The sequence below is a fragment of the Chionomys nivalis genome, chromosome 7 (assembly GCF_950005125.1).
Source record: "Chionomys nivalis chromosome 7, mChiNiv1.1, whole genome shotgun sequence".
In the NCBI taxonomy this organism is placed as follows: domain Eukaryota; kingdom Metazoa; phylum Chordata; class Mammalia; order Rodentia; family Cricetidae; genus Chionomys; species Chionomys nivalis.
In genome coordinates this window covers 15,809,630-15,834,312 of record NC_080092.1, presented here as the reverse complement: position 1 = coordinate 15,834,312, position 24,683 = coordinate 15,809,630, and the positions used below count along the sequence as shown (strand labels likewise).

General features: G+C 49.8%; 1 protein-coding gene across 1 annotated transcript in view; it reads right to left on the bottom strand.

The window, feature by feature from the left end:
• Positions 1 to 633: 633 nt before the first annotated feature.
• Positions 634 to 24,683, bottom strand: part of Sh3pxd2b (SH3 and PX domains 2B) — an 85,938-nt gene continuing 61,888 nt past the window's right edge. The window contains exons 8-13 of the mRNA XM_057775582.1: positions 22,496 to 22,600; positions 18,493 to 18,610; positions 15,297 to 15,523; positions 13,464 to 13,513; positions 12,024 to 12,149; positions 634 to 6,385 (exon numbers count right to left, since the gene is read on the bottom strand). Coding sequence (XP_057631565.1) covers positions 4,841 to 6,385; positions 12,024 to 12,149; positions 13,464 to 13,513; positions 15,297 to 15,523; positions 18,493 to 18,610; positions 22,496 to 22,600 — 2,171 coding nt within the window. The 3' untranslated portion in view covers positions 634 to 4,840. The remainder of the gene's footprint in view (positions 6,386 to 12,023; positions 12,150 to 13,463; positions 13,514 to 15,296; positions 15,524 to 18,492; positions 18,611 to 22,495; positions 22,601 to 24,683) is intronic.

Here is a 24,683-nt window from a genome sequence, read left to right as displayed (position 1 = left end):
CAAAGACTAGGCCACAGGGGGGCAAATGTCCTTGGGTTTCTTCCCAAGACTGCCTTGTCTCTGTCTTCAAGAATAAACACCCCTTGTAAAGGGAGTCCTGTACCCAATGACAGCTGCATGCCTTCCCTACTCTCCTGCACTCTTGCTCACCAGAAGGCAGTGTCAACAGGAGCGAGGCTCCCTGGCCAGGAGACAGTTAGAATCTTTAGGCAGAACTGAACTGAGATACTTCACAAATATAAGGTGGCTTTCCCTTGTGGTGTTTGTTTTGGTTTTTAAAACAGGGTTTCTCTGTGTAGCCCTGGCTCTCCTGGAACTAGCTCTTGTAGACCAGGCTGGTCTACAAGAATGACTTTTGTTTTGTTTTCTTATTGATATCATATTTAAAAAACTGAAGGTGTGCCAGGCCCAGGAAAGAGTAACTACTGTTTCTGGGCAATGCCCAAACAGCTTGCATTTATTTCTACTCTTCAGATGCAAAGATCTCAGGCCCAGGCACCAGGGCAGGAAACCATGCATCTCCTTCAGCCAAATGAAACCCACGAACATTCCACATTTACAATGAAGCTTGAAACCAGTCAAGCATTTTTTATTATTATTAAAAAAAAAAAAACAAAGTCTAATGGTATATAGTCTCTACATGCTACAGCTAGGCATTAACCCACTGCCCCCTCACGTTAAACACAGGAAACAAAAGCCAACACTAGGATCTGTCAGTTGGCCTAGGGGGTGTGAGAGGAGCTGAGAACCCAGGGGTCCCCAGCACCATCTAAGGGCAGACACATACAATAGGTCACACTGCCCAGAGCCCACTGTTCCTGGAGGGATGCCTGAAACAGGAACTGTGTATGGCTAAGGTGACAACGGGTTTACCCACACTCCCCCAGTAAGAGAGACGCTACTAATAATTACAGGGCACAAAGGCATTACGGGCATAATACAGACACCTCCGTTGCATTAGAATTGCTTATTGCTGTAGTAAGCCTGGTAGGGCACCTTTGTTCTGTAAAGCAGAGAAGTGAGAGTGAAGGCCACTGGCGATGGTACCAGGTCTGGTCTGTAGAACGATGAAAGCTAAGCCCTCTTTCCGACTGGCTTATTGTGGAGAAGAAGATGGAGACAGGAAGGAAGATGGAACACTCACATGTGAGGGGCTTGGTACCTCAACTAGATAGCACCGGAGACCAGGCATCCCTGCCCAGAGCAGGAGGTCAGAAGATGGCCCATGAGCAGGTGACGAGTGTGAACCATTGTCTTAACTCTGTAGTTCTGCTTGGGGTCAGGTCAGTCCAGCTGCTAGAACCCTAGCAAGTTAGGAGCTATTCTTCCAAGCAAAGGCAAGGCCTCAGGTCTTGATGTAAATTCACTTCCTACCTATTCAGTCCACACCCCTCTGAATCTTTGGTCTGCGGTAGGATGTGGCTGTCTGCAGTACACAGAAAAACCCTGAAGGCCAGTTTAGACAGTCAGGGAAGGGGTTGAGATTGCCACAGTATTCAAAGAAATGGCAAGGCTTCCCAAGGTGCAGACTATGTCAGCACTGAAGAGCTTAATGGAAGGACAGAAGCAGAGACACTGATTAATGTTCTTGCTTATCTGTGATGGCGTCGGGGGACCCGTGAATGCCGGCCAGCGCTTTCCTGCTGCACTGCACCTCCGGTGGGCAGTTTTGAGAGGGTAGGGGCAGTTTCTTCCTCTCTCTCAGAGCAAGGTTTTGGTAATAAACACTGGACCGTCCTTAAGACTTGGGGAGATTTGGCACCTGTTCTTTACCGAGGTACATGTGCCCTCCACTTTCCACCCACCACCCAAGTCCCCAGTGGGTTCAGAAAGTTTAAGGTCAAGCCGTAGAAATCTACTCTGTGGAGCAGCCTGGTGGCAGAGGCTGAAAATGACTGTGAATGCCTGGCATGGTTCTAGCCATTTCCTGGCAGGATATAAAGTAGCTGGAGCTCAGACCTCCCTCCCCTTGTCTGGGACTGGGGCCATGCTATAAACACAAGTGGCCAAGAGTTACTCTGGCCAGAAAATACCAGCAAAGTCTCATTTCAGCAAGCAACTGTTTTCAAGTCCAGGTCTCCAGAGGTCTTCACTACACTTGCTCTCGGGCAGAAACAGTGAAGTCATGGAGCCAGAGAGCAGGGGCCATCCGGCAGGTGACCAATGTTTAGCCAGGAGGTTACCGGGGTAACACACCTAAATCCAGAAACTGGGTCACCTGATTGCCTTCAAAGACTATACACATTTTTCTGCTGGTGGCCAGGATCTGGACAAAGCTAGATGTGCCAACACCCTCCACACCTTAACTTTCTCATTAAGTATTGGTGCTGTTCCTTGTCATCTCACAGGGCTGATGTGCAGATTAGTTAAGGGGGGGGGGACGGGGCGGATGGTGGCAGGTTTGTGTTGGTGATCTGGTCTATCATTGGCCCATTGCTACCATGGTCTTGGAAGTTTTCCAAAGCAGGGATGGAGGGAGGTCTGACATAGGGCTCCATCCCAGAGGGGTGACCACATTCCTGGATGTTGGAAAGCTAAGTCCCAGGCAAGGGAAGCTGGGTGCTTCACTGGCTTTGCAGACCCTCTCACTTCCGGTTGACCACAGCAGTGACAACCACTGTGGCTGATGGAGCTTGCCCCAGGAATCTTCAGACTGTGCATGTGACCCACGAAAAGGACAGTGACCAGAGAATGCACCTTGCACACCTACAGTTCACATCAGCACAAGGCGAGGACAAAAGGCAGAATCTAGTACCTGCTGCAAAGGAGGGACCGGTAGACTACCTGAAAAGGTTACGGAGAGCCAAATGCAAACAAGAAAAATAAAACAACAAATAAAAACAAAACAATTAAAAAAAAAAAACCCTTTGCTTCTTCAAAGACCTGTAAAACAGCTTCATGAAAGTTATTCAAGTGAAGGTGTCCTCAAAAAACAAAAGCTGGGAGACTTCATGCACAGTGGGGTGTGTGTGTAGTCTTGAAGTGCTAAGACTTGCGGAGCCTCCCCTCTCCCTACCTGGGGCTTTCTCCTGCCGCCCTGGGCACAGACTAAGCAGGAATATCCTTCAGGAGGTGCCTCGCAGAGAAAGAGAGTCGTGGTGCCACCATGGGTCAAAGGACAGCAGCCAGAGCCAGGGGGGCACAGAGAGGGGGCTGGGGAGGGTGCAGATCTGCTTGCACAAAATCTTTGGCACTGCAGGTAAGATGCACACATCTTGGGGAAGGGGGTTTTGTGGTTCCTAAAGCACGGGTTAAAAAAAAATAAAAAGGTGCGTGTGTGAGAGAGATTTCTGGGGTAGACGTGGAGCAGGACAGGGCGGCCTCTCCTGCAGGGCCTTTGGGAGGGGGTGGGGTTCTGCTCTCTCCACCCCGCCCCTCTTTTAAAGGAAGCCTGTTCATAGGTACAAGTTGTTCTGGGCCAGGAGTTAGAAATCTGAGTTGTTTTTAGCCCTGTACTAGCTAAGCAGACCTCTTGAGGTCTCAGTTAAGTCTGTTCGTCAAAATAGGGATGGTCTACCCTGGGCTTCTCCCCGGGAAAGAATATTAAAAAAGCAAACTGCTCACTGGGAAGCCACCAGCCTGGGGCGACTGCTCTACAGGAAGAAGCCACGCCTGCCCGGGCAAGAGTTGTGGCTACTGCTGTGCTGCTTAGTTTTTCAACGCCCCAGCTGCTGGTCCTTAGTCACCAGAGCCCCCTTCAAACCACAGAGGGACACTGTCTCAGCTTTCTGTATTCCCCTTCCGCGCATGGGGTGCCAGCCTACAAGTTCTGTGCCGGCTACTAAGGATCCAGGGCATGCCCTAGCCTGGAGTAGCAGCTACAAGTCTAGGGCAGTCACTCCTGTCCCCTGGCTTATACCATAAGGAGGTTCCCAGTCAACCCCTATTTCTTCCCTCACTGGCTTGTTCTTGCTGGGAGAAGAGTCCAGGCAAGCCTGAACTCAAACTCCCTCCTCTTCCTAGCTAGTATGTCTTGGGGCCTGTAGAGCCCCGGTTTCCTCTTCTAGAAAATGGGTGTGATGGAATAGTGGGGGCTGGTTGAAGGTTTGGACGTGAAAGCAAAAAGCCAAGGACGGTTTGGCACCTACTGGGCAAAGAAGCTCTCATAGGCTGTGTGCCTTGTGAAGGCCCCTTATTTAACAAACTTGGAGACTCTTGTTTTAGGGACTGGGGGAGGTGGGCAGGAACTGTAATTGAAGAGTCCTAGACAGACCAGAGGCTGCAGCGGTGGAGCATGCCCCATTAGGACTGATCACGGTCCAAGGCAGACAGGAGGTGGGATGACCGAGTTAATCTCCAGGACCACTCTAGGGCAGCTGCATCTGGTCAGGACTTAGAAACAGAAGCCTGGAAGCTGATTCCTTCAGGATGCAGTTCTTCCGGGTACCAGGCATTCTGGGAACAGTGAACAAAGCCACTACTGGGCTTCTAGAAACATGGAGAAGTAAGTTGTCACAGATTATGTGGGCTGTCCCTCTGTGCCACCTCTGAGCACCAAGGTGCAGTCTGGAAGCTCTCCAGGTGACAGGTCTCAGCCTTGGAGGTCTGAGAGTGTCACGGTCCTGCTCCTGGGTGACAATACCATTGACTAGGAGGATGGGTACCACTATAGAGAAAGATGCTGATGTGGTTTCTACCTGGCTTTCTAGCCTTCTGGGGGCGCCACAACAGGAGAATCAGACCCCAGGTGACTGGACATCACTGCACCAAGCATTCTCCACAGCACCCCAATAGCCTCCTTCCTTAAAACTGTGTGGAGACTGATAAATTAAGATGCATATTAAATATGTAGGAGAGGCCAGCAGGGACAGCGGGGTCTCTCTGGGCAGGGTGGGGGAAGCTAAGGTTTCTTCCGGAGGTAGTTGGAAGGAATCCAGCCTTCCCAGGAAGGAGCCCCGCTGAGGACCTGGCAGAACCACCAGCCGCTGCTGCTCTTCTCCCGAACTTCAAACACCGTCCCTTCCTGGAAGCTGCTGGTGTCTTCGTCTCCTTCAAAGTTGGCCACAGCCACATACAGTGAGTCCTTTGGGCCATCGGCATTGAGGAAGGGGGCTGCTTTCTCTCTGTTTTCTCCCACCTTGCCAGCTATGCGTGGTGCCAGCCCGCCTTTGCCTCGCATGTCATCTTGGCCCACTGAGGAGTTAGAGAGGAAGGGTTTGGCTTTCGGAGGGACCAGGAGGGCCCGGCCTGGGACAGGAACGGCTCTGCTTTCATTGGCTTCACGCTGTGGCCCCCTGACCTCTGGGAGGGGCCTACATGACAACGGTGATAAGGAGGTTTTCTTGGGGGGTGGGGGTCTCCGAGGTGGGACCACAGGTCTTTGCTGGGTGGCTTCTTGGACAGGCACAGGCAAATTCTTAGGTGCAGGGTCTGTGGTCTTGGCTGGCCTGGGAGGGGCTCTGCAGGGTGACTCCTTTGGACTCAGTCCATCCTGCCGGCCAGACCTGTCCTGACCACGGCCAGGTCCCTCTACCGGAAGGAAGCTTCGGTTGAGGGCTGTGTCGTGACTCCCGGCAGCATGGTGGCTCTCCCCGTCTAATACAGCTTTTTCCTGGGACTTGGCAGGTCTGAGCTTGCTCCTGAGGTTATGTATGTCCACTTGATCTTCGCTCTGAGCCGGCTCTGTCTTGGGGGAAGGAGTTGGTTTGGGCCTAACCTGAGGTCTAGACTTTAAGAACAGATTCTGGGGAGTGGCTTCTGCCTTCTCCTCAGGCAGCTCAGCTTTGGACCTGGAGACAGGACGGAGGTTGGGCTTCTTCACTTCCTTGGCCAGCACCTTGTGACCACATTCTAGCCCCATGTCATTTTTTAGTGGGAACAACTTGCTTTTGTCAGGTTTGGGCTCTGGCTTCCTACTGTCCCGGGCTGGTGGAGCATGCTTGGCTGGAATCATTGGCAAAATCATGCCAGGGGGCTTGGGGGAGGAATTCCGGAGTGGCTCCAACTTCTGCCTCTCCCTCTCCAGCAGCTCCTCTTCAGATTTGATGATGGATTCTTTGCGTGGAGGGAGGCTGGGCTTCTCCTCCTGTGTGGGGTCTGAGATCTCCTCATAGCCTGCTGATGCAGACAGATCTGAAGATGCCTTTCTTGGGGCCTCCTTCCCCCCTTTCCAGTCCTTGGACCACAGTATCCCAGAGTCCATAGGACCATGTGGTGCCTCAGGCAGGGGTCTGGAGGGCCCCACTGCGTCTGGACCCTGGTTGTTCTCCATTGCGGCTGTGTCCCCAAGCCGGAGCTGAGTCATCTCGTGAGGCAGGGGAGCCAGGAAGTTGGGCCTTGAGGCACTGCTGGTCTTCTTGTACTTGTCAATGAAGGTTGCTGGGGCCCATCCCTCCTTATCTTCCATCTGAATGTACCACCAACCACTTAAGCTCTTCTCAATCACCTAGGAGTGAAACAGGAAAGGTACTTAGTAGGTCTGAAGCCACATCCCGGGCAGGGTCCACAATTTAGGAAAGAACCTACATGAAACAGGTACCCCGAAAGCTGTATTCTGATTCTGCAAATTTCCCTACCAGGTCTAGGTCTGCGCTAGACCAGCGTGTTGGTATGAATGAGAATGACCCCCATAGGCTCTCTGTGCTTGAATACCTGGTCCCCAGTTGATGGAACTGTTTGGGAAAGAATAGGAGGTGTGACCTTGTTGGAGAAAGTATGTCACTGGGGATGGGGTGGATAGGCTTTGAGGTTTCAAAAGACTTGTCTCCCTCCCTCCCTCCCTCCCTCCCTCCCTCCCTCCCTCCCTCTCTCTCTCTACCTCTTGTTTGCAGATCAAGAAGGGAGCTCTTAGCTGTTTCTGCTGCTATGCCTTTGCTCCGCCATCATGGACTCTTAAAACCTCTGAGCTTGTAAACCCAACCAAATGCTTTATATGTTGCCTTTTTCATGGTGTTTTGTCACAGAAATAGAACATAGAGATAGAGATAGAAGCAGTTACGGACACCTCATTAAGGTGGGTTCTCATTTATATTGACTTTTGAGACAGGGGTATTGCTACACTGCCCAGTCTAACTCCTGGCTTAAGCCACCATCCTGCCTTAGCCACTTGACCAGCTGGGATTATAGGTGTATAGTGCCATATCTATGAGGTTCTTGCCCACTTTTGGATTGTGATGAGGACCCTTTGAAAGATATGGCTGACATGCCTTAGAAGGCACCTTTGGGCGAAGGGTACTTATTGACATCCAGCCCCTCTGCATCCTGGGCTTTCCATTTCCCTTCTGTGAGGTGGGAAGCTACAGAGATCCATGTGTAGCTGCCGGTCAGCTTGGGAAGACAAGGCCATCAACACCATTTGCTGCCAAAGTACAAGGCAAAAGCCACAGAATGGGAAAACTACCCTTGATCCTGGCTTCTTTGGCTGAACACTAGAGACTAGAGGAGCTTGCATTTATAACAGCTATGCCATATGAAAAATGGAAATCTTCAAACACAGGAGTCACACTTAGGTCGATGGTACGCTATGCTTATATTCAGGGGACCAGAGGCCGGTGGGATAAAGGGAGTTTCATCTCTTACATTTTATTATTTATTTATTTATTTATTTATTTATTTATTTATTTATTTATTATGTTTACAATATTCTGTGTATATGCCTGCAGGCCAGAAGAGGGTACCAGACCCCATTACAGATGGTTGTGAGCCACCATGTGGTTGCTGGGAATTGAACTCAGGACCTTTGGAAGAGCAGGCAATGCTCTTAACCTCTGAGCCATCTCTCCAGCCCGAGTTTCATCTCTTATCTCCAGCTCTCCCTCATGCCCATACCCACTGGATTGAATGGTGGGGAGAAATGCTGATGTTATTTAAGATATGATGGTTCCTATGTCTTTCTGATCCAGTATCATCTGAGTGAATTCTTGGGGATGAGCAGTACACAGACTGTATGCAGTGGGCTGAAGTGTGCCCCCCAGTCCTATGTACAGCATCCTCCTTCAGCACTCCAAATGCCCCTGCATCTGGATAGGGCCTCTGAAGAGGTCACTGGGTGGAAATGGTTCCTAAGAGCAGGCTCTAGTTACCTAAACTGACGTCTTCAAAGGAAGAGATTTGGGAACAGAGTAAAGGATTGCATGTGAGGACAAGACAGGAGGGTGACTATGGGTAGACCTAGGAAAGAAGCCACAGGAGGTACCCATCCTGCTGCACCTTCATCTTAGACTTCAGCTCCAGCGCCATGAGAAGGAAAATCAGTGTTTAATCTAGTCCGTCTGCAGTATTTTGGTATACAGCAGGTCTAAGAGAACCAGCACCAGAGATTCTCCAGCAGGTGCCGTACACAGCAAACCTGATGCTCATGACCTTTGACCTTCCTGTGATCCAGGGACCATCATCCCATTCTACAAATGCAGGGCAGAACCTCAGGAGGGCTGAGGATTGGGCAGAGGGTTCCGGAGAGGGTGAATGTGGGGGTGAGAGTGAAGGTAAGCAGCTGGGCTGGGTGGGGGAAAGCAGAAGGCAGGTGGCTGGGCTCTAAGGTCTGCCAGACCCTGCCTCCTAGGAGGAGCCAAGCCTGGCCTGAGAAACTGTTTTAGGAGTCATAAGGAATGAGGCCTGGCAGGAGGGGCAGCAGCCACGGAGTCAGCTCTGGGAAGCCAACTCTGGGGCTTGAGGTCCTGGGTTTCAGCTCAGAGCTATCCCACTCGAATGATGAGAGCCGCAGTAACACCCAATGGCAGGACTTACTAATGCCCGAACAAGCAAAAGTGTTGTGAATTCATCTTTGTGAATGCATGCAACCTCACTTGGTAGGTGTTGCACTAGCAAATCAGAGGGAAGGTGGCCAAGAAAAGATGCGCTGCACAGGCGGGAGTCTAGCGGGACTAACAAACAGGTGACTGGCATGCTTTTATACCCAGTATGCTGGGAGCAGTTAATGGCACCGCTGGGTACACAGCCTTCATCAGCAATTCAGCTGCATCACTAAGACAGTGTGAGGGAAGGACGATGGGACAATAAAGACATTCAAGGGAAAGAAGAGTGGCAGAAAATCTGGCCATTTGGTTATTTATTTATTTATTTATTTTCTTTTGAGACAGGATCTCACTATGTAGCCTGTGCTGCCCTGGAACTTTCTACGAAAACAAGGCTGGCCCCAGCTCATAGAGGTTGAACTACTTTTGCCTCTTGAGTGCAGGGATTAAAGGCATATGTACCCATGCCTGACTCCTGCTTCGGTTCTTAAACATGTTCTTGTTGGAGACAGAAGCCACGTGTTACGATGAAGGAAACAAATGCAAGTTCACAAGAACGAAATGAAAGCAACCAGACAGATCTCAGTTCGAGTCCCCGCTCCACCACTTACTAACTCTACCCTGAGATGAGCATTTATCCACTCCCGGAGCTGCATCTGTAAGACAGGATATCAATCTCCCAGGCCTCATGTCGAGCTTCGTTATCCAGTAGGTAAGGCACCAGGAAAGTGCCACCAACAGTACACTCACCACTGCTGCCCCACTGCCATCTCAAAACCTGTTTCAAAGATAAGTAGGGCCAGGCAGTGGTGGCACACATCTTTAATCCTAGCACTTGGGAGGCAGAGGCAGGCGGATCTCTATGAGTTCAAGGTCATCCTGGTCTACAGAGTGAGTTCCAGGACAGTCAGGACTGTTTCACAGAGAAACCCTGTCTTGAAAAAAAAAAAAAAAAAAAAAAAAAGATAAATAGGGCAGACAATGAGCCGAGTCTTATGGTAACCTGACTGCCAGGAGCCTCTGGATGCGCTAATGAGTGTGGAGGCCTGAGACTATATAGCTAAGAACCAGAGAGCAAATGAGGAAAGAGGAAGGAAAATGGTGGATAGTACTCATCATAGCAAAGAAGAACTGTTTAAGCCCCAAGCTTTAGTGGCAATCATCCTCTCAAAAATCCACTGGTGGGATCTGTTAACACTGTGGGACTGTAAAGCAAAAGTCTCAAAGTGGCTGGTGGCTATGATTTTGTTAAAGAATGCTTGACTTGCTGGACATGGTAGCACACCTCTTTCATCCTGGTTCTTGGAAGGCAGAAGCAGGCATTGTGAGTTCTAGATCAGCCTGATGTCCAAAAAAAAAAAAAAAAAGGAATCAAGAAGAATGCCTGGAAATGAACATTATAATTGTTGAACGAAAAGTAAGGAACATACTGAACAGCTGAAGAGCAAATTAATGACTAAGAGACCGGGCAGGATGTCCTAAGGATGTGCCATCTTCCTGTGGCCAATATATCATTTTAGATTGGTCATAATATCTATCACCTATAGAAAGGTGTAGGGGAAGCCCAGCCAGTCACCTTGCTTGAAGGGCGGGATCCCCTGAGGTTATTATTTACTTATAAATATTGCGGGTGTGCTTCCTGCCTTCCCTTCTGTTTCCTGCTCTTCGTTGGAACCTTGGTTTTGTAAGTTATCCCTTTTTGCCCTTAATAAAGCTGATATTAAAGTTAGCCTGATTAATCCTATTTGCTGGTCGATTATGCCGCATCAGAAAGGTAGGTTTTTTTTTTGTTTTTTGTTTTTTCAAGACAGGGTTTCTCTGGAGCCTGTCCTGGAACTAGCTCTTGTAGACCAGGCTGGTCTCGAACTCACAGAGATCCGCTGCCTCTGCCTCCTGAGTGCTGGGATTAAAGGTGTGCGCCACCATCGCCCGGCCAGAAAGGTAGGTAGAAAGAAGCTATATTGTATTGTTTTGCAGGGAAATGACAAGCCAAAAAGTTCCACAGAGATATACTCTTTTCTTTTTCTTTTTGAGACAGGGTTTCTCTGGGTAGTTCCTAGCTGTCCCAGAACTCACAGAGATCCACTGCTTCTGCCTCCCGAGTGCTGGGACTAAAGGTGTGCGCCACCAATGCCTGGTCTAATCTTATCTTTTTGAATGTTCGTTGAAATCACAGAAATGATGCTAGGAACATGAGGGGTGACTGCATCATAGAGATGAGCAGATTTAATCTCTGCCTCCCGAAGTGGGGTAGGAAGCGTCTGGCCAAAGTTTACTCATGACAGAGCAGAAGTGGAGGTGCCAGTGGCCAGATCACTTGGTTCTGTCAGGTGGCATCTTCAAATATTTCTCATCCCGCGCTCTGATGCTGCCCTGTTACCTGCAGACTTTCTCAAGAGCATGGGAAACATCTTTCATCCATAAGCTTGTGAAATTAGATACACGCGGGAAGAGAAAGGACTTTCGTTGGTTACCCAGAGATCGGAGGGCATGCGCAGAGAATGGGAGGGAGAGATGAGAGAGGAGAGGCAGGAGGTGAGAGGAACACAGGACCAGGAGATGGTTCAGGTCTGTATTCCCAGCCTCAGCACTTCTATGGTAAATTGGGAGGCAGAGACAGGAGACATGGCCGGAAGCTCACATACAGAGAGCAGCAGCAACGAGACTCTGCCTCACAAACAAGGAGAGAACCAACTTGTGGAAAAATTGTCCAATGACCTTCACATGCAGTGAGAGTCGTGGGCACATGCACAGTAAATAAATCCTTTTAAAAAGGAAAAGAGAGTGGCTAGAGAAATGGCTCAGCAGTAAGAACACTGGCTATTTTACCAGAGGACCCAGGTTCAGTTCCGGCACCTCCACGGCAGCTCTCAACTATGTGGAATTCCAGCCCCTGGGGATCTGATGCCCTCTTCTGGCCTCCACAGACATGAGATACACAGATAGGCAAGCAAAACACCCATCCACATAAAAATAAATAAAAATTTAAAAAAGAAATGGAAAAAGAAGCCAGCTACACGGGGGTCATAATACTGTATAATTCCACTTCTAGTGAGAAGGACTGGCGGTTGTGTAAGAAGGGCAGTGCTGGCTGAAGGGACAGACAGGGTGTCTGCCAAGGACATTGGAACCAGAGGATAGTGATGGTTATGGAACTGAATAAAATAAACCCCTGATTTTACACTCAAGTTGGCTAACAGTTCGGAATGTGATTACGAAGGTATAATCATGCCTTAATAAAGCCATTAACCTCATCTCCCCTCCCCCACAGAGGAGGTAAAAAGACAGAAGGCCGTGCTAAGAATAAAGAACCACAGCAGGTGTGCTCACCTCGACCTTCAGGCCGGCCTGGAAGCTGATGCCGTCTGGGATGGTGGTCTGGAACTCTGCAATGGTGTAATACTCTTCTTCCACCTGGGGTGGGATGGGAGGCTTCGGCAGGTTGAGGCCTCGAGGCTGGCAGGATTACACACAGGGCAGACTGAGTCAGGGTGGGATGAAGGGACTGGGGGTACACAACGTCAAGGCTGAAGGGGTGCTAGGAAGCCTAATTAGCTTCTGAGGGGCAAACAAAGAGGATATGACTGTCACCTCCTTGTTGGGGATCTCGCTTTCCCTTCAAATTTATAGAAACAGGAGCAACATGGGACATCCAGGTTCATTATGAGAATCTGGGAAAACACAAGTGTGTCTGAAGGTAAGCGGCAGCGAGGCTGTGGAAAGACCACAGGTCTCTGAGTCAGGCCCACATGGGCTGGAAAGCTGATGAAGGGCCATGTCAAGCCTCCACTTCATCTCCTGTAGAACGGGAATCCTAGCGCTACTGGCCCTTGCCACGATGATTAAACCCTGCTACCGAGTGAAGCACCTGGCACATTTATGGTACTGGACAGGGACCCAAGAGGTGGCAGACATATTCAAAAAGGCCCCTTTCCAAACTGCTTGTGATCACTAGTGTTTTACAGTTTGAATATTTGTTTAAATAATGAGACATCCTGGGGCTAGGATCCGTATATTTAGCCCAGGTGTAACATTTGACGACAGATGTTTTTAGTGAACCTAAAACAGTGTTTTGACTGTGGTCCAACATGTGAAGTCAGGTATGAAATTTTCTTTTTTTTTTTTTTTTTTTTTGGTTTTTCGAGACAGGGTTTCTCTGTGGCTTTGGAGCCTGTCCTGGAACTAGCTCTTGTAGACCAGGCTGGTCTCGAACTCACAGAGATCCGCCTACCTCTGCCTCCCAAGTGCTGGGATTAAAGGCGTGCGCCACCACCGCCCGGCCAGGTATGAAATTTTCATTCCACTCTTTTAGTATCATGTTGGTGCTCAAAGTGTCAAGATTTGAAGCATTTGAGGTTTTTGGATTAAGGATGCTCAATGCACATTGGTTAAAAAGGTGCCTACAGACGGCATGGTGGTGCAAGCTTTTGAACGCAGCACTCCGGGGGCAGAGGCAGGCAAAACTCTGTGAGTCTGAGGCCAGCCTGGTCTACACAGAGAGTTCTAGGCTAACCAGGGCTATATAGTGAGACTCTGCCTATAAATAACTAAATTAATGAATAAATAAATGGACTTATAGAGTTAAAAATGGATCAGAATACCAGAATGTCACCACAGATAAACCTGTGCTTCTAAGCTTGGGCCTGCTTCACATAAGTTGCTTCATGAAAAAGAACTGCCTGGAAAGTACTGGAATATGTGGGGTCTGCTGGGTAACCCAGACAGGCCCCAGGCCAAGGGGGTGGGGTCCTAAGGCAAGTACACACTTACAATGGTCATGTCCCGGCGAGGAGGGGGTCTTTGCCTCATCTTTGGTGATCCTATGGGGAAACAAGATTTCACTCACATGCAGAGTTCCACAGACAGATCCCCAGCTGTGGGAGCCAGGTGGGGTCTCATCCCTTTCCCCTCCCAGGAGCCATGTGTTTGTGTTTCTGTGAGCCTTTGTGAGAACAGCCTGGCTATGCTCTCCTCAGACAAGGCTCAGCACCCTCCATCAACATGGCCTTCCTCAGGTCCTTTTTCTTCAGGGGAACGGATGAATGGCACTGGTCCTCCAGCAAAGGGAGACTGTCCACGCAGGGCATAAAGCATGGACTCATCCCAGCACAGCAGAAAATTACTGTTGGATTCTGAGCCATAGGTTCTTTTCTGTGGACTAGCATAACGCGTACCTCTCCTGGCAGCTGGGGTAACATGAAATATCTACTAGATTTCCACATCTACTAGAATATTAGAAAATACAACAGAGTCTCAGCCAAGACAGTTAGCTGCCTATATAAGGCCTCATGTTTCCAGACTTCCTTGCAGCTGGTGTTGCTACGTGACTAAGTCCAGCGGTGTATGGGGGAAGGTGGAACATTTGAGTTGATCCACTGCCTTTCACTGGCTGGACAGTGATTGGTGATGGGCCACACTGAATGATGGGGCAACACGAAACAGACGCAGAGATCCTTGATGGCATGAAGTATCAACATCTCAGCTGTAGACACAAAACTGCTACAGTGTGTAGAATGGCAATGAGTCTCCAGATCAAATGAGCCACTGGTGTGTGTGTGTGCACGCGCACGTATGCGGGGGGGGGGGGGGGGGGGGCCTTGTCTCTGTGAGGAGCTGGAGTCCTTTCTCCACAGATTCTTGCTTCAGCACAGGATGCTGGGCACTGTGCTGAGGCTACAGTCCCAAGCACAATGCAGACACCTGAGTAACCCTGCTCTCGGGTATGTGGGGAAGACTCATAGTAAAGTACACAGGGAGGCTTGAAAAGCAAGGTGGGTGGAGCACTGTGGTGGAAGCAAGCCCAACATGAGGTCGATTTTTCTCCCTCTGGTTTACACATGAGGCCATGGAGAAGACTGGAAGGGTATGGACCTTGGGTTCAACCCTCAGCCCCACGGTTACCAGGTAAATGACTTTGGTCTCATTACCTGCTGTTCTGATTTTTATGTGTAAAACAAAAGCAGTCCCTCAAAGACTGTCAGAGGAGTCATTTAGCTAACCAGGAGACCCCCTATACACCCTAGGAGCTGGATCACCATGACACAGTGGGACAACCTAGGGAAGGTGTAGTGGGAGCTGCAGGCTGCGTTCCTGCCACCCAGCTCCCGGCCGCCTGGCTAGCTTATGCCTCGAAATAACAACACACGAACTGTATTCTTTTAAACACTGCCTGGCCCATTATATCTAGCCTCTTCTAGGCTAATTCTCACGTATTAATTTAGCCCATTTCTAATAATCTGCGTAGTACCACTAGGTGCGCTTACCAGGAAAGATTCAGCATGTCTGACCTGGTAACTGGCTGCATCACGTCTGGCTCTGAGAGGAGCTGCCCTGCATCTGAGCTCACTTCCTCTTCCTCCCAGCATTCTGTTCTGTTTACTCCACCCACCTATGTTCTAACCTATGAGGCCAAGCAGCTTCTTTATTAATTAACCAATGACCTTCCTCCATCAGGAAGGAACAGTAAGTACACTGTTCAGATGCTGTAGTTTGCTGGTCCTTGGGACCCAAGATCTCCAATTTCTTACTTTTACTTGCAGGCAGGCACTCTAAGCTTAGATAGACCTCAGCTGTCTGGAGCAAGGGTGGGTGGGTGTTACTCACTCTGCTTAACATCACCATCTGGCACCAGGCGACCTTCAAACCGGCCATCCCTCTGGTTATTGAGTAGCTCCTTCTCCCTGCCCAGAGCATTCTGCTGCCGAGAAACACCATCCAGGTCGAGGGTCCCCGAGTGGGCAGATGAGCTGGGGCCCAGCTTTGGGGGCAAGGGCTCCGCACTGCTCTTCTTTAGGTAGGAAGCAGGGGCCCAGCCCTCTTTTCCCTGGAACCTAGGAGAAAGGGGAAGGATTCTGGTTAGGGTGGTCTGCAGGGCCTTGGTGGTGGTGAGGGGGCATGACTCTATCTATACCTCAGGTTCAGGATGGTGGGTGTGGTGGTTTGAAAGAAAATAGCCCCCAAAGGAGTAGCACTATTAGGTGTGCCCTTGCTGGAGGAAGTGTGTCACCATGGAGGTAGGCTTTGAGGTCTCCTATATGCTCAAGCCACACCCAGTGAGACAAACCACTTCCTGCTGCCTGCAGGACAAGATGTAAAACTCTCAGGAACCTCCAGCACATGTCTTCTTACATACTGCCATGTCTCACCATGATGATAATGGATTGAACCGCGAGCAGTAAGCCAGCCCAATTAAATGTTTTCCTTATAAGAGTTGCTGTGGTCATGGCATCTCTTTAGGCAGTAGAAACCCTGAGACGATGGGTGAACTCTAACTATTGCAGGCCAGGAACATGCAATTCATTGCGCTCAGATGACACCTAAGACTTCACACCAGGCTTCCAGGCCCTCCCCTCCAGCCGCCTCTCTCAACAACCACTGGGTCCCACATATCCCCTCTACTTGCAGACTCCCCAATGCACCACTGCTTGTCACTTCCCCCCATTGCAGCTTTGGGTGGGCCTCTACCTGGCAAGCTCTCCCTCCTCCCTGGTGGTACCTTCCCTCTTCCCAGGCTTTACTTAATGTCACTACGTCTTCTTCTGATCCCCAAATGAGGCCCAATCTCCACAATGGCCCACTGTCTTCTGTTCACTCTGTAATCTCAGCATCTGCAAAATGCACTTGGCTGTGGCTTTCCTGTCTCCTGGTTAGAATATGTGCCCTTGGGTATGAGCAACTGGGTATCGGTGAACTCAAAAAAAAAAAAAAAAAAAAAAAAAAGGCCAAGGGGACAAGCTGCCAATGTCAAATCACATCATGGGCAAGGATCAGAGCCATTCCCTACGGTACCACTGTGATGGTGACAACAGTCATGACAGTGACAGCCAGCGCTCTTGGCACCTACTCAGTCCTACCTTAAGCACTTCACAGCTATTAGTGTGTTTGAACCCAGCCAACCTTGGCAGGAGGGATACAGGCCCAGCCTCTCCCCTGCCCTCACTTCCCAGCGAAGGTTTTTAAGCACCAACGTGATCCCACCAAAGGAAAATTCCACACTTGACTTCATGTGACGGATCATAGCCAAAATGCAGCTGTATTCAATTCGCATGAACTCATCTTCCAGCTGTGCTTATAGAGTGTATACACAACACAGTGAATCTGGGGTTTACCCTGGCCCTCCTCATCCCCAAGACATCACATTACACATATGCCACATTCCCCAAAGATGAAGACATTCCAGATCCCGAAGACTTCTGTTCCCACACATTTCAGAGAAGGGGTTTTCAGCCAGAATTGGAATCTGGTTTGTAAAGACAAGAAGCCTGAGACCCATTGGTGTTAAACCTTTCTCAAGCTTACAAGCAAGTCTGTGGCAGGCGTAGACTTGGACATCTTAGCTTGTTCTGTGTGACCTTTTACCAGCAGCCCCAGCCCCTGGTTCCAAGTTTCACATGGACAGGGTAGGGCTCTGTGTTGGTTGACACAAACATACTTAGAATGGTGGAGCTCCATGTTGGTTCCACTGAACTGAGGAATGACAGGGACTCTGACCCACCAGCTCACCGTTCCTAAAAGCGGCATCAGTGAGGACAACAATTGTTTAATCCTCACATGGCAGAATTTGGGCTTCATAAAAACCAGTCCGGTCTGTTTGGACCAGAGATGTACCAGAGCAACCCCACACTGGCTCACAATAGCCCACAGCACGGATTTCTTCTGAGCGCCACACTTAGTAGCATCACACTGGTGGCTTGAAAGTGGCCATGGGACACGAGGCATTTACACTGTGGAAATCAGCCAACCCCACTGAGAGCTACTAGCACCTTCCCAAACAGGTGCTCACACCTTTGGGGAAAGAGGAATAGACCCAGCAGACTAGACATGATATATGGCAAAGCCGAATCTCATTAAGAATCAATTAAAGAAGGTGGCGGTGGTGGTGCGCACCTTTAACCCCAGCACTTGGGAGGCAGAGGCAGGTGGATGTCTGTGAGTTTGAGGTGAGTCTGGTCTATAAGTTCCAGGACAACCAGAGTTATGAGTCCCATCTCAAAACAACAACAACAACCAAAACAAAGCAAAACAAAAACAAAAGACCCCACAAACCCCAAAACAAACAAAAACCCAACAAAACAAAACTACTTTAAAAACAAAATGGCCTGGTTTTCAGTGAAAACCAGATCATTTGTAACTGGAGGCAAATTTGCAAGGAGATAGAAATCTGTACAATTAAGCATCTGTCCAACTTAAAAAGCCCACTAAGATAGAGTAAGTCTTGCTTTTTCGTGGAAAAAACTAGCTGAAAATGCAACAGAATCCACATCCTCAGGCCATCGTTTGGGGCACAGGCAGCAGACATGGCAGAGTGAGCAGGCTCTGGGGACATTTCCTAGCTTTGGATGATGCTGCACCTCACTTTGACAGCTGCCCCCTGAACTCCAGAGCTGTGAGTTCCAGGGTATGTTACTCTCCAACATGGTAGGTACTGTGACAGTCACATGTCATTTAATCATTGGGCAGCTTCTGAGAACTGCTCTATTAGATGACTTCCACCCTGTGCAAACACCACAGTGTGCTTACACAAACTTAGACAGAGCAGTCAACTACATACCCAGGCTATGTGGTAGGACATATGATAGTGTTCTATTCTCTGAGGCTTGGGGAGTGCAGAGGTTTTGCCTGTTAGGACTTTACAGGAAAGATATGAGCAGGGAGGGAGGCCAAATCCCATTAAGATAAATCCTTTCATGGCAGAGGCAGAAATGTCACCTGCCTGCAGTCTCCCACAGACCTCTGTGAAGCTGGAGCCCATGAGAGGCCCAGAAACCACCAGACCACAGGGGGAGGCACGGGTGGGTACCTGATCTTCCACCAGCCTTCCAGGTTCTTCTGGATGACCTCCACCACGGCCCCTCGCTCTAGGTTCATTTCGTCCTGGTCACGAGCTGTGTACGGGTAGATGACTGTGTACTTCTCTTCTGTAACGACACAGAGGGTGAGAAAGAGACCGGAGGAGTCCAGGATGCTGCCTGGGAACTGCAATCACACAGAGGGAAATTCTCTGCAAGATTTCTGGCTCCCCAGGTTCCCGCTGAGCTCGAGAGGCCCCAGTCCCTCTGATGGCTCCCATTGCACAACCAATGCCCCCACCCCCTTTCCCTCCAACCTGTGTCTCAAGGTCATGGCCCAAGACTTCATGCAACATTCTGACAGACAGCATCTTCAACTCCTTTGCTCAGGTTACCTCCCCCATTCCAGGAATTAGCTTCTAACTAATTCTGCTTTTACTATTGTTTCAAGTCTGCTTCCGCTGGGAGGAGTATGAGCTCCAGGAAGGCAGGGATGGGTCTATCTCAGTCATGTCTTTGTCTCCAGCACTAGAATGTGCCTGGAAAAGCTGGTAATTGTTTTATGAAAGAGCCTCTGTTTAGGGAAGGAGCAGATTCTGAACATCCCCCCCCCCCTTGAGGGGGTGGGGTGGGAGAGGCGGTGTTCCTTGCCCCCTGGGGTCCTCCTAGCTCTTGATTTGTGGAGACTAGGAGTTCAGAGATAAGGTGCAACTGCCACCAAGGAGGGGACAGAGAGCACTTCTCATTACCTAGATGGCTAGACTACACTTTTCATCGGCTATGTTGCCTCCCTTTCCAACCAGGCTTATTACCTGCACGGCTGGGTTGCTCCCCTGCCCCTGCTCCGCTCTCCCCACAAGCCACAGAACACACTCCTCCCTGAGAGCCATCTCCCACCGTGTTACCACAGCAGCCCCGAGATCCTGCTCACTGGCAGATCCTGGGCAGGATGTCAGGAGAATAAGGGAACAATTTCTATTTCCAGTGTCCGCTCTGGCTGCTGACACAGAGAAATATGGAGACATGTCCCAGGAGAGCCCAGCAAGGAGAAGAGAGGACCGTTCTTAGATTACATTTTAGTCCACAGGTGAGTGGCCCAGCCAGCCACAGCCTAGTGCTCACGCCTCTTAGGAAAACACCTGAGGCAACCATTGGCAGCCAGCTGACACAGAGGAGGTGGGCAGTACCCAGGCATTTAGTTTTTTATTGGAATGGCCTGCTGACCGACTCTGAGGGGGCTACGCTGACTTGTGGCACACATCTTGTGTTCAGCGTGGTCAGCTAGTTCCCCTTGTGCTGAATCAGCAGGTCCCAGGCTAGGGTAGGAGGGAGGAAGGAAGGATTCTGCTGGCCAAGCACAGTAGTTTTGTGTAGTTCAGGCGGCAAGGGGCACTGCCTGGGTCCTCATGTGAGTGCATTCAAACCCATGAACCCTGGGTCCCCTCAGGCTCCAGCCGGGAGGGTACTCAAGCCCTAGGATCCGAGAGTGCTGAGTGACTCCAGGCTGAGCTCAGGGGCTGCACAAGCAATGCCTGCCCTTCTGCTGTAGCTCATCCATGTGCTTTAGGGGTGGCTGTGCCTCTACCTCCTGGACAGAGATGTGCATGTGACCCTGTATTACAAGGCCTGGCTACTGGGATTGGTTCTGGGATGGCACACAGGGGGAAGGCTGGGGGGAACCAGCCCTAGTGCTTACGTTGAAGGAGAAGCTGATTTTTTTGGTGGCTGTCCCCGATAGGTGCCTGGGGTCAGTGTCACAAGGAATAGAGCTGTGTCAATGAAACAGAATAGGGCAGAGGTGGCAAAGGTACATCCAGTCTTGCTTGAAGCTAATTCTAGCCTGGCTTTTTAGTGACCCCTCCCTTAAAAGGCAGCATCTCATTATGCCGCTCAAGTTGTCCTCAAACTCCTGGTCGTTTAGTCTCAGTCTTCAAGTGGTATAAGTATGAACCACTCACTACCAACCTGGCTTATCATACTTTTCTTTTTGCTTAATCTGGTTGATGTGGCTTTCTCCTGTGACTCAAACAAGTCTGATCAAGGAAATGGGGCTGCCCAGTCACTATCATTAGAAGACCCAGGCAATCAAATACCCCAGGTCCACTGTAGTGATATTTCACTTGTATTTTAATTAAAAAAAGCTTTAATAAATAAACCTAAAGATCAAAGTAAAACAGCCACACTAATCAGCCTTACAAACCAGACAGCGGTGACACACACCTTTAATCCCGGTAGCCACACTAGTTTGCCATAGAAACCAGGTGGTAGTGGTGCACACTTTCAATCCCAGCACTAGAGAGGAATAAAAGACTGGAGGAGACAGCTCTCACACACAGTCTCATTCTGAGATTCCTGGAGGCAGGACTGCCATTTCGTTCGGAGGTAGCGGTAAGAGCCAGTAGCTGGCTGCTTTGCTTTCCTGATTTTCAGGTTGAACCCCAATTTCTGTGCTTGAGTTTTTATTAATGGTGCTGTGGTCCACTCCTCCCCATCCTTCATGCTTGCACACACAAGATGACAAGACCATGTTTTTCACATGCAGCAGACACGGGCAATCCCAGAATAGGGAGCTCATGCAGACAGATGCAAGGACCTGGCTCCAAGCACCAAATGCAGAGAAATCTCCAAGGGTAGGCACCTTGACGCCAGCTGATGGCATATAAGTCCCCCAGAGTCCGGCGGCGACCCACAGACCGGGGCAGAGAGCAGTACCTCCAGGAGACTGGCCAGGCAGCATGTTGGATGGAGGGCAGAAGGCAGAGGTAAGAGAAGCTCACTCCCAGGGGCTGCAGGCCTGGGAGCACCTAGCAATGTTCCCTAAGAGGGGTCTACCTGAGTCTATTCCCAGCTCCAGGTGTCCTAGAGAGGAGGCACCTGGGGAATGAGCTTCAGCTTGAGTGAAGAGGTATCCGGTAGACATCCTGTTCCTAGAATGAGTATCCTGAGAAACTGTCACCGTACAGGGAAAGAAAATGCCTATACCTGTAAAAAGATGTGCTCCTAACTGTTCTCTAGCTGTGTGGCCCTGGGCAAAAATCAGCCTTTCTGAGCATGGCTCCACATCTGTGAAATGGAGCTAACAGTCCCTTCCTTCTCAGACATGCCACCCCAGACTGCGGAAGGAAACACAGGCTGCCATCAGTGCACCCTCCCCCTTTAATCTGAGCTCATCTGTGGTAGCCTGGCCTCGAGCTCCCAGAGGGCCATTGAAACAGAGCAAACAAACTCCGCAGAGTGTCACTGTGGCACAACTAAGTGCAAAGCAAGATGCAATTTTGGGGTGTGTAAATTTTGGGTTTCTAGACCTTTCTCCTCTTTCCCCCTTTTCTGACACACTTGGTTTGTCTCTGTGGTTCTTCAGAGCCATCCACTGAAACCCAACAACACTCACCCCCCACCCCCCCCGGCAGGATGGGGACACAAGTCACAACGTTCCCATGTTCAGCAGAGAAGGTTGGGGCTTAGAGAGGTGTCTCTGTCCCAAGATTGCTCTGCATGTGGCAGAGGTAAGACTCACACTCAGGTCTGTCTGACTCCCAGACACTCGTGTGCTCCCGGAGACACTGAGGGCCTCTGCTTTGGGAAGTTCTTGGGGAGAAGCAGCATCGGGCCTTGGCTTTGCTGGAGTGACAGGCATCACCACACAGAACATCTACCATGAGATGTCCCCAGGAAGAGGGAGCGTGTGGGAGACAACAGAAAAAATCAGGTATGTTTAAACAGATGGGGCCGAAAGACTTGCAAATGGGCGCGGACAGCTTGGTATCGTGGCCACCATAGCAATGTCAGAGAGGAGCAGTGGGTGTCAGCAGCAGTCAGGCTGGGGGTCCCATAAAGGGGTGAGGGCCTAGCTTTGACAAGGCTCACCTAGGGTAGCTCCCACAAAGTCATAAGGGAGCACAGGTTTACCCTATAGTTCTAATCCTAATCTGTTTACAGGCGCTGGACCCTGAGCTAGCGAGCTATCGATCCGAGGGCAGAGGCTGCCAAGGGTGAGCGGAAGCTCCTTCCTACCTTCATCAGGCTGGAGGGAAAACTCATCTTGCACACCGTCCTGGCCCTCGAGGCAGGTCGCAGGGACCCAGCCCTGTTCTTCGGCGGTGCTGACAAACCACCACCCTGCAAGCAGAATGCAAGGCGCCGTCAGTGGGGCAAGAGTGAGAGGGTGATGATCCAGCTGACCTTTGGCACACGCAGGACTGTGCTAGAGGTGCCCTGGGGGCAGCAGATCCTCACAGACAGCAAGCAGTCCCGCATATAAAGGCTATAGGACACACCTAGGACCCTCCCATACCCCTGTAGACTTTAATTCATCCGCAGGGGACTTCTGCCAATAGGATGTCAAAGCTTTGAACAGTTAGGCTGCACGTTTAGGGGTGGTGCAATCACATTTTCCCCCTTATATTCTATCCATGGTTGGCTGAATCCAAAGATGCAGAATCCACAGGTGTGGATGGAAGCTGACCCTCTATTTTGCCATTCAACAGTTAATGTCAGGCTAAAAAAAATAACTAGTTCATTGGGTAGACTACAACTCCCAATAGTAGCTACTAATTGCTAAAAAACAAGCTAACAAGAAACTTGTTCCTGAGCCTGGGACAGGGGTGAGGGAGGTCGCCCTGAGGAAGGAGCCTAGAAACCATCTGCCATTAGCAGGGTGTGCAGTGGACTGGTCACCGCACTTGCATGACTTTGTATGACCTCCACGTGCTCATCCTCACTGCACATGAAGAAACCGGACACAAAGAGGATAACACATGTGGCCGTGTTCATCAAGTTTGTGGTAGAGCTGGGGTCTGTGCTGCATCCTAAGGGCACAGGCCTCAAAAGGCACCAGCGCATGTCAAGAGGAACCTGGCTGCCAGCATGACTGCTCGACATGCTTTGCACTCGCACCGCGTGCTCTCTGAGGAAGGGCTGCTGCGGGCCCCATGGCTTCCACTCAAAGACGCATGTTCTAATCCCTCAATGTCTGGTTTTTACATTTGTGTTTACCAACCATGAAATAATAATAAAAAAAACCCTTAAAAAAAAAAAAAAAACAAAAACCAAACCTCCATGCTTCCTGAATACACAGACTCTTAATATTACTCCTTAAACCAGCGGGCTCTCAATCTTCCTAATTCTATGGCCCTTTAATACAGTTCCTCATGCTGTAGTGACCCTCGACCATAAAATTATCTTGTTGCGGGCTGGAGAGATGGCTCAGTGGTTAAGAGCATTGCCTGCTCTTCCAAAGGTCCTGAGTTCAATTCCCAGCAACCACATGGTGTCTCACAACCATCTGTAAAGAGGTCTGGCGCCCTCTTCTGGCCTTCAGGCATACACACAGATAGAATATTGTATACATAATAAATAAATATTAAAAAAAATTATCTTGTTGCTACTTTATAACTGTAATTATGCTACTGTTATGAATCGTAATGTGAATATCTGATATGCAGGACATCTGATATGTGACCCTAAAGGGGTCGCGACTCACAGTTTGAGCACCTCTGCTTTAAACAAACAATAAAGTAACTTTTCATGTGGTACCCACATTACAGGAAGCATAATGCCACCTAAAGAGGATATAAAGTGCACGGAGGTTGTGTGGTCAAATGCAAACACTCTGCCTGTTTATATAAGGGACTGGCACATTATCGTTTCAATGTAACTTCCTGTCTCACATCCTTCCTAGCAACCCATCCTGGTGGCCCAGGGAATGGCCACTCCTTTCTTCGTGTCCCCTGGTATACATACAACATGTACACATCTCTCTTGGGAACTAGAAAACCATAGAGGAGTTAGGAACAGTGGAACTCCTGCTCTACAGCCTGCAGAGACCTGGGGGCAAATGACGAGTCATTTGGAATCCGGTTCACTCAGCTACGGCACAGGGATTATTGTGAGATGATGTGTGTTCTTCAGTTTCCAACCACGGGTCACTATGCCCGTAGCTTTTGTGACTTATGTGGCTAGAACACTACTGGGGCCCCTTAGGCCTCAGAAGACTGGGATGCAGTCTCTCTCTGACCTTCTCTTACCTGCTTCCTTTTCCTGAGTAACGCAGGCATGGGAGCGAGGATTTCCCTCCCCCAAGGGAAGTCATAGAAGCTAAAAATAAGCTCTCATCTTTTTCACCTTGGAGCTGCTGGCTATAAAGAAATTAAATTATCTGACCTACTTTGATAATAGGTTATAAAATCCTGTTTTAGAAGCA